At 40.7% G+C, this 14,688-nt stretch overlaps 1 protein-coding gene across 1 annotated transcript in view; it reads right to left on the bottom strand.

Annotated features, from left to right (window-relative positions):
- Positions 1-14,688, bottom strand: part of celsr3 (cadherin, EGF LAG seven-pass G-type receptor 3) — a 38,295-nt gene that overhangs the window by 22,469 nt on the left and 1,138 nt on the right. The window contains exons 2-4 of the mRNA XM_056772606.1: positions 10,768-14,640; positions 3,310-3,647; positions 2,825-3,113 (exon numbers count right to left, since the gene is read on the bottom strand). Of these exons, the coding sequence (XP_056628584.1) occupies positions 2,825-3,113; positions 3,310-3,647; positions 10,768-14,640 (4,500 nt within the window). The remainder of the gene's footprint in view (positions 1-2,824; positions 3,114-3,309; positions 3,648-10,767; positions 14,641-14,688) is intronic.

The raw sequence follows: 14,688 nt of genomic DNA, 5'->3' as shown, positions 1-14,688 counted from the left end.
ATTCATTATGAGTTTTGAATGTGCTAACAGATTTTACTGACAAACATATAAAAAGCATTGGTATTGATATTGGCAATAATGGATGTGATAGAACTTGGTTGATGGGAAACACAATTAGCGATGTGTCTCGGTGGACCAATACCACACACAAACACACAAACTCATACATAAAGCAGTTTTTTGTTTGGGTTTTAAAACTACAGTGAATCCTACCCTCAGGCTTTGTGACACTGAGCCAAATGTGAGCCAGACTCTGGTACTGTGATGTTCCAGCATAATTTTGGTGAGCCTCTGGCAACACTTAAATACAACACATTAATGTGGAAACCTCTGACAAAGAATCACATGTAGACAGCACCATCTCCCTTTAGTGGGAGTGTGAAACTGCTGCTTTAAAAAGCATTTCAAACTCTGACCTACCTAAAAAGAAATACTCATATCTCCAAAATGCCTTGAGACACAAAAAAATATCTATATATTTACACTAACCACTGGACGAAATTGCAGACCAGACACATACACCCACACACCAATATCCTACAAAGCACATGGACTTAAAAAACCCAGCCTCGTACAGACAACTTGAAACTATTTGCATATTCAACATAAAATAGAGGTATTAACATATTCATCATAGCTTACAAGCATATCACCTGGGGAGAAAAAGGGTTTGAGGTTCTCTTGACAGCACCAGTCCAACTGAATATTCAAAAGCCTAATAAAACAAGCTGCTATGTCCTAAAAGAAGATATTCTATAGTCTCTGAAAAAAAATTAAACCTTACATGAAAACATCATAAATCATTCATCTGTAAGCAGGCACCAAAAATGTGACCAATAGTAGCCTCAAGCAAAAGACAAAACAGATATTTAATCTTTTCCATAACTTGAAATCCCTGTCTGAATGAGTGAAATTTATTTCCAACTAATCTGATATTTGCTTGTGTGGCTATGACCAGTATAGTGATAAAGATATACCTGTCTTTGCCAGAGACACATTTTACTAAAGAAAAGTACAACCAAAAATTTATGTCATCAATTGTTTGCATGTAATATAACTTCCTTCAACAGTACACAAAAAGATGCTTGTCCAATGTCTACTTTTATTTTGATGCATGGAAAACATCAACGTGTACATCCTGCATCCACCATCACTTCAATGGAAGACAGAAAGTCATATGGAATGCGGATGAGTAACGATAACATCATTGTTATTTTTAGGTGAACTGTCCCTAGACAGACAAAACCGCATAGACCCTCTGACATGTACACACAAGCAATTCTGAGAAAACATTTCACATGCACTGACTCTACACAGATCCTGACATGCACACGCACACACTTACAGCTACCCGAAACATGTGTGAAAACAATATGTATATTAAGATAACACAAAAAACATATAAGGCTAACATCAAGGTTTAAAATATCTGCACATAGATCATCTTAAAAGCTCCACAACCACAAAATGTGATTAAACACAAAGATAATCATCTAATTGTACATTTACTAATTGTACAAAGAGCATTTAATCACAGTTATCTTGACATGGGCAAAACGTGAGCTTCTAAATACACACGTGCTTTTATACACACCGACAAACTTAAACAAATCTCTATTGATTCTCAGTAGACTCTAAATCACTTAACTTAAAACAGTATAAGGAAAACTTTTAAAACAGCTTTCCATTTCGCTAAATCTCCATCTATCACTAAACTCAGTCTATATAGTCTCCAGAAACATTTATCTTTTGTCTAATGTGCTCTCTCTCCATCTTTCTCCAGCTGTTCATATTTTCTGAGTAGCTGAACTTCCTGACTTCCTATAAAGAGCACATCACTCATTTCATCTTCTCTCTCTTCCTCTCTCTTCTTCTCTATCTCTCCATCCCCTTCAGAATATTTGATAATGCATTCTCTTCCCCTTCATTCATGTTTAATTCATCAAAGCCATTCTTCTCCTCTTGGGCTAAACCACCTTCTCTAAACAGCCAACCTCTCTGCCCAGCCCCCACATCTTCACTAACATGGTAAGACCCTCAGGCGATCCTGCATCTGTCCCTGCTTTCATCTTTCCGGTGTATCTCTCGTTCTCTCTAACACGGCGGCTTTTGTTTTATGAAGAGTTGCTCATTTAATTTCAAACAAGCTTAAATTGGGTTAACCGTACTTGGCGCACAAATACAAATTGAAAGAACTACTGTAATTGGCAAGCGGTTGTAAGTTATCACCAGTCACCAGCATCAAGTGGAAACATCAGATGGCACACCCACGAAAAGCTCACAGCCCGTTCACTGGCCATCTGATGCATACTGCACATAAATCTATCAAGAAACTGGCACACTCCAATCTCGCTGGCTGTTACACAATTTATTCGACATTTCTGTGATTTCAGGACCAGCAGAATTTGCAAGCCTCGTGAGTCCTGACACTGAATGTTTGACAGATATTCTTGTTTCTTGAAACGCACTGTGTAGAAGATACCCTCGGGCACAACCACTGTATTTTTAGAGCTAATTTCCTTTTAAATAATAAGTACTTTTTTGAACAAACAGAATTTTTTATAGCCCTAGTCAAGTTCTCGACTGTTTTTTTGTGGGTTATTCTTGAAAGACTCTCAGATGCATTTTATTTTAGTGAGCTTCAAGCCTATTACTCTCTGTAATTGTGGTTTCATAGATTTCAGAATTAAAAATCTAAAGGTCCCATGAAATAAAAAATGAGAAGCGGTTGTTCTTTGCATGTGTCGATCAGACAAACATTATTATTTTTTTACCGAGGATAAACAACCAAAAACGTTCGTAGTTCGTGAGACTACACACTCACCTGTGTAATCCTCTCGGCAGATGCATGTATAGCCTCCCTCCCTGCGAGCGCAGACTCCACCATTCATGCACGGATTCGAGTAACACAGGTTAATCTCAATTTCACAGTAATCTCCAGTAAATCCAGCTGGACAGCGGCAGCGCAGGCCTGTGATTGGATGGATGGGCCGGAAGAGTGTGGATGGGGAGGTGATAAAGGGGGCGGAGCTGTTGAAGCGGAGAACGCTAATGCACTTCATGTAGTTTTGACACGGCTCGCGGAGGCACACGTTATCGTCGAATGGGAGAACCTGCCAAAATACACAGTGTCACAGTGTGGGTGTGTGTGTGTTTACAGTATATGACAATTAGATTTATTTTACAAAAGCTTTAGAATCATTCGTTTCCTTATGCTTCTTGATTTCATATTTCTTAATTTATGGAATGACATACATAAAGTATGCCATAAGGATCTGAATACGTTTTATGATAAGTGTAGTATTTTACCTCCATATGTGCAAGGGCATTGAGTCTGGGTCTGTTGAGGTACAGCTGTTCCTCCAAAGCCTCGGATGGGAATAACTGACCTCCCGGCAACGCTGCAGAGAAGCTCACGTTGAGCACCCTTCCTGCTTCCGCATCCGGCTGCACGTTAAACACAAACACATCATCGGGAGATACCGACAGCACCGCTGACACTCCTTCCAGAAAGTGAGTGAGCAGCGGGGACAGGAAGTGCTCCTGGGACATGTTCTGCAATCGCACAGTAACGCTGCTGCTGAGCATCTCCTCCGTGATGATGAGAACACGCAAGACGCACTGAGCGCTGATGCTGTGAATGCCATCTGAGAAACACAGAGAAAGGGAGAAGTTAGGCCAAAAAAACTATTTCATTACGTTTATTAAGCCAATGGGATTTAGTTATAGCTCAGCCATGAGCCCATGATTTGTCACTCGCTGCTAGTATAATGTAATTGTAACCTTTAGGATGACATACAGCTCAATAAATCAAATCAACATCACTTATATTCTTCTGATGCTGAGTTTATCTAATCTGAGACTCTTATGTTGTAGCTGTTCTCAGAGGTCCATCTCAACAAGTCCTATCAATGATATCATCCACAGCTCGCTGACTGTGAAATTAGCAACATGGTACAGAGTGAATCATGCGTGTACATTCAATGCACACATACATTTACACATGCACATACACACAACCTCACACAGTAAGTTGAGAATTCTACATCTACTGTCCCTCCTGAATTCTTTACATGAAATAAAAAGAAAAATGTAAAAAAGAGCGGGTTATAGGATATAGTATACACTTTAAAAATAATGGGATGTTTCAATCCATATTTGGTTCAAATATGGATTTTTGTTTGGTCTATTTAGTATGAATTGTCTTCATTTTACCCAACCATGGTTTGAAACAACCTAACATTTCAAAATATAACTGTAAACTTCACAAAAAAATGGGCTAGTTACAGTTTTTTGTATTGTGACATTTATTCATTTTATGATTTAAATCAGCATAAATTGAAATTGGAATATTAAATACTACCAAGATGTATATATTCCAAAGTATATTTTATTTTACGGTATCGCATTTCAGCATTACAATATCAGATATTGATGGGGAAATGTGCTTAACTGTCACTAAACAAAGAAGATGTATATTACATTTACATGTTTACATTTTATTAAAAAAATTGTGTGTTTGTTAAAAATGAACTGGGCATGTTTTTACACGTTTTGTGAGATTCGCCATTTACATTTATTTGAGCTTAACTGTTGGAGCCCTTTTTGAGCTTAAAACGCATGTTGGAACTAAAATGGCGGTAACTCATGAATTCTTTGGAATACAGACTTACGGTTGGTCTCGTTTGAAAAAAGAAAAGTAGCTGATTATTGCTGAAAAAATAATTAAAAATAATTAAATAATATATAAAAAAGTTTATGTTTTTCTTTGATAAAAAATGAATAAAAAAAATACGGGTCGCAAAAGGATAACAAAAAATCTAAGCACATGCTTTATAAAAAAGAATAAATAACTCTCCCTACATAAATAATTTTAAAAAACACCCAACAAAAATCTGTATTCTTGAGACCTTTCCAATGAGATATAGTTAGTCATGATTTGATTAGAAATTACATGCACAATATTGACACAAACATAGGTGTCCCGTATACAGAACAGGTGATAGTTAAAAGGGTACAATAAAACCCACTGCTTTACATTTACACTCTATGTTAAAAGTTTGAAAATGCACACCAATATACTATTATCATTGAAGTATGTGGCAGTGGCGTTAGTGTTTCAAGTATGATCTTTTATTACGAATAACAAAAACAATGGCAAATCAATTCAGAATCATTGTTCTTTGCATTTGTACATCCCTACTGTCTGTTTCACTGTTGTTTTTCAATGTTACTAAATAATGTTTTTTGAATACTTTACAAATGCCTTGCCCATAAATTGCATAGTGCACTCTCTTTATAGTGAATCTAAATTGAGTGAAATAAAATTACACCGAGAGAAGGAAATGATTCAGCAGAAAGAGAGAGAACGAGAGAGATTGGTTTGGGGTGTGGGGCGAGATGGCTGGTTGCTGGTGAGGAGAGATGGGAAGGAAAGCTTTGAGGATAACATGGAAGTAGGGGGTGCAGTGCAAGAGAGATGTTAGATCATAATGTCAACCCCTTAAAAGTGCTACCCTTAGTGCTGATAAGATTTTCCCATTTCACTCCTCCTCCAACCACTACGTCTCTCTCTCTACACATCCAGAAAAAAACAGCCTTTCTTCACACCTGCCATTTTACAGGTAACTCATAACCCTTATTTACAACCAACAACCAAACGGATTATTTGCACCTGCAGTTCAAGTCTAAATATTTATACATGTTTGTTTTCATTGCGATCTCAAAGTGATGCTTTGAAATGTATAACTAAAGCTGTCCTATAGTCAGAGCTGTTGCTTGAATTTGCACAACGCTTGATAAAATGAGAAGGATTGGGGGACTCTTCCTGAAATAAAATTATGAGGTTGGGTCCTCCCTGGGACTAAATTACAAGGCCCTCCCCCCATACACTCACCAGCACAGATGCACTTAGTATTGTGTTTCTCAGTCACAATGTGTGAGCGCCTACAAGAGGATGACAACTACGATGTGACTTTTTTAATGTCACTGGTGTCTAAGGAGATTATATCCTCCTTTGATGAAATGCCACCCAATTTGAGAGAGAGGAAGAGAGAAATAGGTAAAGCGAGAAAGGTTAGAGAAGAAAGGGTCGAGGCAGGGAAGCAGAAACATGGAGTGTTTACCTAGACGACAGAAAGATGAAGGCAATATCTGAGAAACAAGAGACCTGGGAGAGTGCTTGTCTGCGTGTGAGACGGAGATGAAGAAACGCATGATGGAGAGGAGGAGTGGGAGGTACAGGAGGAGTGGGGGAGGGGTGCGAGGTGGCAGCTGGTTTGATTACAGGATTATATGTGACTCCCTCCCTCCTGACCTCCCTAAAACACTGTCCCTGCCCCTCTCTCTCTAACATAATACACAGCCATTAAAATCCCCGTGGAAATGCTTTGCAAGCGCAAAAGCATTTGTTGACATATGTCCAATAGAAACTGTAAATTGGGAGGGATATCTTAAAATTGCTCATGCCTTTTTTCTTAAATAGGCAAAGGATACGTCATCTTTGAGAAGTACACCAGTATACATATAACTGCAAAATACATGCACTGAAAGCACTGACCAAACAACAAATAATGTATCAACTATAGAAATATGACATGAATAATAACAATTGCTTTATTCGATAAACAGCAAAAGCTTGAGGATGGTGCACACAGTTTGGTTACTCGGCACTACAACAAAACTAAACAAAAGTCATTTATTTAAATGATGAATGTAGCTTACAGCAAGAAAATAGTATTACTCATGCTGATTAAATCAACACATTTGTCTCCCACAGAGGGCAAAATTTACAAATGCGTGTGTGTTTAATATTTGTTTAAATATCCGTTTTTTGTTATTTCTTTAAAGGGAAAAACACGCTCAAGCATTGACACAGCTGGTCACAGTTTATGTTGTGTTTTTGAAAGGGATGTCTATACAATATACAAATTCATAACTCACTACAAAGTAGGACAGTTCCGGTTTGATTCAATGGCATAAAATGGTGTTGTAATGGTTCCCATGCCATCAAGAGAACCCAAAACATTACCAATAGAGAAGCCTTTTTCCATTAAATCCCTATACAATTCATATTATGACCATTCATATTATAACATCATATTTTTTTATCAACGCTACACCAGTACATGCAGGGCCGTCGCTAGTGGGGTGAAAGGGGGTGAACATTCTAGGGCCCCCACACAAAATCCAACAGTTACTCTAGAGTAAATCATTTGAATAAATGAGATTTTAATGATATCCACAAAAGCATCATTTGGCGAAAAAGTTTTTCTAAAAAATTGTGATTCCCCTCCCCCAAAATGGTCAATTGTTTAGCCTGAAAGTCCGACACATAGATTGTGCACAAAACCAATGAGAGTTGAGGCGGCAGGCAGCTCAGCTGAAGTGTGCGTTGATGAGGTTTCATTAACATAACAAACGTTACTGCGCATGCACACTCTTGTGACTCCACCTTAACTTCCGGTACACGTTCACAAACAACAGAGTGCCTGTAGATTATTTCTAAAAACAATAAAAACTAACCGAGAACGTTATTTGGTTTAACTTGTCTCCCCAATATTTTGACTTTAGACTGCGATACCAAGCTCAACCGTTAGATATCAATGTACCATACGGTTTGCTTAAATGCGACCAAACTGCAGCACCCATTCAACCAGTTGTTTAATTTGCCACCTTGTGAGAATATTATGTTGCAAAAGACCACTGAAAATTAGTCTAATATGTGACCCTAGACAACAAAAAACAGTCTTAAGTAGCACGGGAAAATGTTTACTAATCGCCAAAAATACAGGGTATGGGTAAAAACGAATTTTTCTTTTATGCAAATAATCATTGGGATATTAAGTAAAGATCATGTTCCTTGAAGATATTTTGTAAATTTCCTACTGTATATGTATGAAAACTTTATTTCTGTGAGTGGATGCCCTGCTACAGTGCCTCAGATTAACAACTTCAAAGGTGATTTTCTCAATATTTTGCTTTTTTTGCACCCTCAGATTCCATCTTTGTAAACTGTTGTTGTTTCGCCAGATAGTGTCCTATCCTAACAAATCATATATCAATAGAAAGCTTATTTCTTCAGCATTCAGATGATGTAAAAATCTAAATTTCGAAAATTTACCCTTAAAACTGGTTTTGTCGTCCAGGGTCACATATAATAATGTCCACATGCAGATATTGCCGTAATCTGGAATTTATACATTTACATTTCAGATTAAATTTTAAAAATAAAATTGATTCATGAAAATGAAATAATTCTATATTTTATTTAAAAGTAGTTTAAAATAGGCTACGTTAAATTTGTTGGGGGACATGAAAGGGCAGTTGTATAGTTGACAGTAAGAGATGTGGCAACAACTGTGCATAAAGCCTTTATTTAATTTTAGAAAATGAGGGCGTCTCCAATGTTTTCCAAGAAAAATGTCAGATTTAGCTGAATTTCTAGGCTGATAGGTAAGCCGCACACGCACACACACAAACACACACACACACACACTCACACAAAGTAATCCTGTACAAAGCTTATTTAGAGTTTCAAGCAGTGCAATCTTCCATTTCTTTGATCTGAAATAATTTTCACTTCAGCTGTCAAAGGGATCGGAATACTGTCATTCTTTTCTCTCTCTTCTTCTTTTCCTTCTTTCAGTCATCTCCTTGCATCTTCTGAGATCTATCTTGTTCTCTCCTTCCCCCAATATATTTGCAAAACCTTTACCAAATGTTTGAAAGTTAAGAAAGGACATGAAATAAGCAATGACTGGCCCTAGAATTCCTCTGTACACAAATGCTAAAAGTGAAAGCAAGTATAACTGATAATGAATAGCAATTTGAAAACTTGAGCCTAATATTTGGCATGCTACTTAACATTTGGATTACTAGCTTTGCATGTGTAAAACAGGCTCTGGGTCTCATGGGCCCCTAGTAAAATGCTTAGGTCTATTTGCCCTTCATAGTTGAAATTAGTCACCCCAAAATGTATTCTTCCGTTATCAGCCAAGAGGAAGAAAAAACAAGTCTACTAACATTACCAAACCCTCATAAACCCAGTGACTAACACATCGAAACACAAAACAAACCCAGATGTATGCATAAACAAGGTGGATGCCTCCGTGAACGAATATTACACCATCTGATTACAAACACACACGCCTGCACACATACAAATCTTATGCACTGGTTTGACAGTTGATTACCGTGCTCCGTTTGTTTCCAAAGCCAGGCTTCCCCTAAGGACGTACCATTACACTCAAAGTAGAACAGAGAGAGAGAGAGAGAGAGAGAGAGAGATAGAGAGAGAGAGAGAGAGAGAGAGAGAGAGAGAGAGAGATAGAGAGCATGCAAGATATGAGGCCTGCCTGTAATCCTCTATTAAACGACATTTTTTACAAATGTGGACACACGAACACAGGGATATTTAATGATTCATGCATCAGCCCAATGCTGCTTTTGCCACATTATAATTGTACATTAGGTTGCATCAATGTAAACCAAATGTCCAAAATGTCAGAAATAAACACAACAACAAATGATGGAGAACACACAAACACATCTGCCTTTCTTCGAGAAAAACAACATAACGAAACTTCAAACTATGTCAATTTCCCCTTGTAAACAACAAGATCTGTGCTTATTAAGAAACTGTAGCTGCATTTTATCTGGGTGAATAAGAAAAGAAAGGGATTATTTAATGGGAAACTCCTCCATATTAACCCTCCATCTCCCTCAGGACCTCAATACTCACAATAAAATCTCACAATAGAGAAGAAAGCAGCTCCGCCTGTTCAGAGATGTAAACACACACGCATACGCTGTCTTTATTCATTTAAAGACTTGTGTGAGAGAAAAAGCAAGATAAAGGAAGAAACAGAGCGCAAGGAAAAACTGAGGAGTTAGGAATGGAGAAAAAGAGGGGGATGGAGAGAGAAGTGTGCTTTCCTCTGTGGAGTGAAGAGAGAGAGAGAATTTTACCAGAGGGAAACTAACACTGCAGTCCTACGAACTCCTCAATGCATTGCCCCCCCACACACACACAGGTTTGTTTCACTATTTTAGCAATATAATTGTGAGGACATTTTCCAAATTAAGCACTCACAGGCATATTCAAAGCTGTAGACACCTTTTGTATACACTTTGAACTAACTCGGCAAAATTCATCACCATTTATCCAGTTGACCTTAAAATCTGGATTTTCCCCTTGTGCAAACAATGATAAATAAAAAAAGCCACAAAACCGCACAGATCCTTTTAAATTTATCATTGTAGCCAGCATATCTGTAAATAACAAATCACCATTTACAGCATCTCCAAAACCACAAGAATATACCCCTCCCATCAAAAGCCATCAAGAGAAACTAGCCGCTGTGACCGAGCAATGTTCTCCTCTGCGCTAATACTTTCTCATGTTACCACCGAAATGCCATTAAAGGGTTTCGTTTCCTGCTAATACAGTAAGAAATTGTTCTAGGATAAGGTAATTCAAATTGATCCTCAATCCTTTTAGAGGAAAAATGCCTGCCAGTCAATCAAGATCTCTGAAAATATATTGTGTTTGATTCCTTTTATCTTAAACCATCTCATATAGATTCACCACACTGACACATAGCCTCCAGTAAAATTTCATGATAGAGCACTGAGCCATTTACATTGCAGAAAGGAGTTAGCCAAACCAATCTGACCTGATTTGATTTCATCCACATGACCTTAATAGCATCATTTGCCCATTTTTGTTCCCCCCCACATCCTGTTTCTCAAAGAAATGGGTCTTACCAGTAACCGTGATAAGCATGGGGGCAACCAACGGTCGGTTGTTGTCCAGTTTTCGGCTGAGTCGGATCTCTCCGCTCGTGTGGTTTAGCAGAAGCAGGTGCAGCTCATTTCCTCTGTCGATAGTGTAGTAGAGACGGTCCGAAACATCTGGGTCATGGGCTGGAACCCGTCCAATAACACCACTCGGGAAGGTGTTGGACCGATTTGAGACAAAGTTGTTGAAGATGATTTGAAAATCTTGCATTTGGGGACCATTATCATTCTGATCGACGAGTCGGATCCGCACCGTGGCTCGACTCACCAGCGGTGCTGACGTCGCCTGGACGACGATCACATACTCATTTCGTGTCTCATAGTCGAGGTCAATTAAAGACGTAAGCTCCCCTGAAAAAATGTCCATCTGGAAGATTTCTGGAATGTTGCCCTCCACAATCTGATACATGATCTGAGCATTAGGGCCCTCGTCTGGATCCGTCGCAGTTATCTGAGCAACGACGGAACCGACGGCACTGTTCTCTTTTACTAGAACCTCAAAGTCATCTGCAGGGAACACTGGGGCATTGTCATTGACATCCATGACGCTGACTTGAATGTGTACAGGTGTCCGTTGGGGTGGAACGCCGCGATCTACAGCGTATGCAGTCAGCTCGTAAAATGGTACGCTTTCACGGTCAAGTCTCCTGACAGTTCGGACAATTCCAGACGTCGGTTCGATGGTGAAATCACCATCCCCGTCCTCTCCGTTCTGGAACGTGTACTGAACACGACCATTGGCGTGAGCATCCCGGTCCGTAGCGGAAATCTGTAGAACGCTAGTGAAGGGTGGGGCATCTTCACTGACCCCGCCCTGATACCTAGGACTCAAGAACTGAGGTGCATTGTCATTCACATCATTAACATTGACTTCAACATATGTAGTGTCAGATTTTTGTGGAATCCCATTGTCACGAGCAGTGATAGCAAGCGTGTAGGTCATCTGGTCTTCATAGTCCAGTTCAGCATGGAGTGTAATCGCTCCAGTCGCAGGATCGATACGGAACTGTGGAATGTTGTCCTCCAAGTAATAAGTGATGCGTGCGTTTTCTCCAACGTCTTCATCTGTAGCACTTATTACCACAACAGTGCTGCCAGGTGGCCGGTCCTCATTTACACTTACTGAATAATGAGCGCTCTGAAACACAGGACGGTGTGTGTTGGCATCTGTGATGTTGACGTGTACCTGACAGGTGTCGTGCAGTGTTCTGTCAGAAGCAGTGACTGTTAGCACATAGCGACGCTCTTGTTTGTAGTCCAAAGGCAGAGCAAGAGACACAAGGCCAGCTCCGCCGGCTGTGCTAATGGCAAACCGATTACGCGTGTTTCCGCCAGTGATCTGATACGTGACTGCGCTATTTACATCACGGTCAACAGCGGTCACGCTGACTACGCTTGTCCCAACAGCTGCATCTTCGTTTAGCCTGACGTAATACTCTTTTTGTAGAAATTCAGGCCTATTATCATTAACATCCATTACTGTGATCGTAATGCTAGCTGTGGCGGAAAGGGGTGTGGCACCATAATCCCGTGCCTCAACGCCAAAAAAATAGTGCTCTACTGATTCACGGTCGAGCTCTGAGCGCACTGTGACCCAGCCAGTGGCAGCGTTAATAACAAACGGTGTATCTGAGCCAGTTCCCGTTAAACGGTATTCTAGACGTGCGTTGTCACCATTATCTGTGTCAATAGCTTGTATGTGGAGAATGGAGTGACCAATAGGAGCGCTCTCCAGCACTGTCGCCTGAAAAGGTGTGGATACAAAGATTGGTGGGTTATCGTTGACATCTGTGACCTGCACGCTTACAATTCCAGTGTTGTTGGAAAGTGGCGGGCGACCGTTGTCTTGTGCCCGCAAACGTAGCGTGTATTCACGTTCTGTCTCAAAGTCCAGCGGTGCCACCACCTGGATCTCTCCAGTAACACTGTCAATAGCAAACTGTCCTCGGCTGTTTCCACTAATGATGTTATAATGCACAGCAGCATTCACATCTTTATCCAAATCCGAAGCAGTGACCCGAAGAATTTCAGAATGTGGCCGAACATCCTCTCTGACAGCAACCACATAACGTTTTTGACTGAATTGTGGCACATTGTCATTCTCATCCAAGACAGTGATATGAACGCTAACGGTGGCCGACCGTGGCCCCGGCTCTCTCCCTTGGTCGCTTGATTCCACCAGCAATGTGTAACGCTCATTTGTTTCTCTATCAACAATGCCACGTGTTGTGATCAATCCCGACCGTGGATCGATCTCAAACGCGGAACGTGCGACAGCCGCGCTTTCTCCAACAAACCTGTAACGTATGTTTGCGTTTGCTGGCGAGTCAAGATCAGTTGCACGCAGTTGTAAGATAGGATATCCCTCCTCCACGTTTTCTCGAATCGTCTCGCGGTATTCTGTTTGCTCAAACACAGGAGAGTGATCGTTACGATCAGCCACATTGATGGTCACCATAGTTGTTGCAGAAAGACGTGGTGAGCCGTGGTCTGAGGCAGTGATTCTGAAATAGTGCAGGTCCATGTACTCTCTATCCAGAATCTGCGTGGTGGTGAGAAGGCCAGTAATTTGGTCAATTTGGAAGTAGTCCATGGATCTGCTGTTCATTAAAGGGGCCATGCTGTAACTGAGTCTGCCTGCCTCACCAGCATCGGGATCATCAGCTGTCATAGCTATGACTGAGGTACCATGAGGCTGGTTCTCAGCAACCTGAACCTGATAGTTATACTGGGAGAATTGGGGATGTCGATTAGCAGCTCTACGGGAGCGCCCAACAGGAGGGACACCTGCCTGCTCTTCATCAAATTCCCGTCTGTCTCCTGCCTGGGCTTCATCACTATCTCCCTCATATTGTTTTTTGTTATGCTGACTTATCCATATTCCCTCATATTTATGCCATTCTTTATTTTCTTCATTCTCTAAATGAGAAGTGTTTTTATTTTCCTCCTTTTCTTTTATATCAGGTAAATTTGTGTTTTCATTAACTGAATCTTCCTTTGTGTCCTCTGCAATCACCCACTCCATGCTTTCTTCCCTTTCTCTCGGTGGAGGCTTTCTGTCACCCTCCCCCCTTTCCTCCCCTTTCACTCCGCCCTCTCTCTGTCCCGCCCTCCTACCGCACTCAGGTTCGGCTTCCAGCTGCTCTTTTGCCTGACTGACACCCTCAGCTTGTAATGACACCCGTTTACCGGATTTTAATTGCGGGCGCGTGGCTCCCCCATCGGCGCTTAAACTCTCGTGCGCGCTGTAGTCATCACCCTCAGCACGCGGATTTTCCACCGGGGCGGAGTCCCGCTGCGCATTAGAGCTAGGGTGATGTGGGCTTTCCTTTCGCGTAAAGTCGTTCTCTTCACTGGCAGAATCATTTTGTGCTACATTTCCGTTTTGACCATCAAAACTGCTGCTGTTGGTGATATGCTGTTTTTTCCCGCAGTTGTTGTTGTTGTTACTATTGAAATTCCACAGAAACAAAGTTTCAGTAAAGTTCATCGAGTTTGCACTTGGAGCTGTCCACTGAGCGTCTGGTGCTGAAACTTTTCTCGCTCTCCCTGCACGATCGCAACATACAGTAAAAGAGTGTGAGTCACCAGATCGTTTAGTAAAGTTGAGTTCAACTAAGAGGTAGAGGTGTGATGGAGTATGACCCCGGGCAATATCAGTAGCAGATGAGTCAGAGTTGCGCTCATCAATGAAATGCGCGTCTAAGCAATGCGCGCTCATTTCTGATGATCTATGATAATGAGCGTTTTTGTCATCAGAGCAAGTCCCGGAGGATGTTGCAACAGGAGAGATTCCGTCGAGCAAGTCAGCCTGTGGCATTAAATCCTCAGCTGTTTTGCCTACATCAGTCCGTTTGAGTGACTTGGATGAACAAAACATTTCAGACT

This window comes from Triplophysa dalaica, chromosome 18 (assembly GCF_015846415.1).
Source record: "Triplophysa dalaica isolate WHDGS20190420 chromosome 18, ASM1584641v1, whole genome shotgun sequence".
NCBI classification, from domain to species: domain Eukaryota; kingdom Metazoa; phylum Chordata; class Actinopteri; order Cypriniformes; family Nemacheilidae; genus Triplophysa; species Triplophysa dalaica.
Note: the sequence above shows the minus strand (reverse complement) of the source record. Positions and strands in the feature narration are given on the sequence as shown.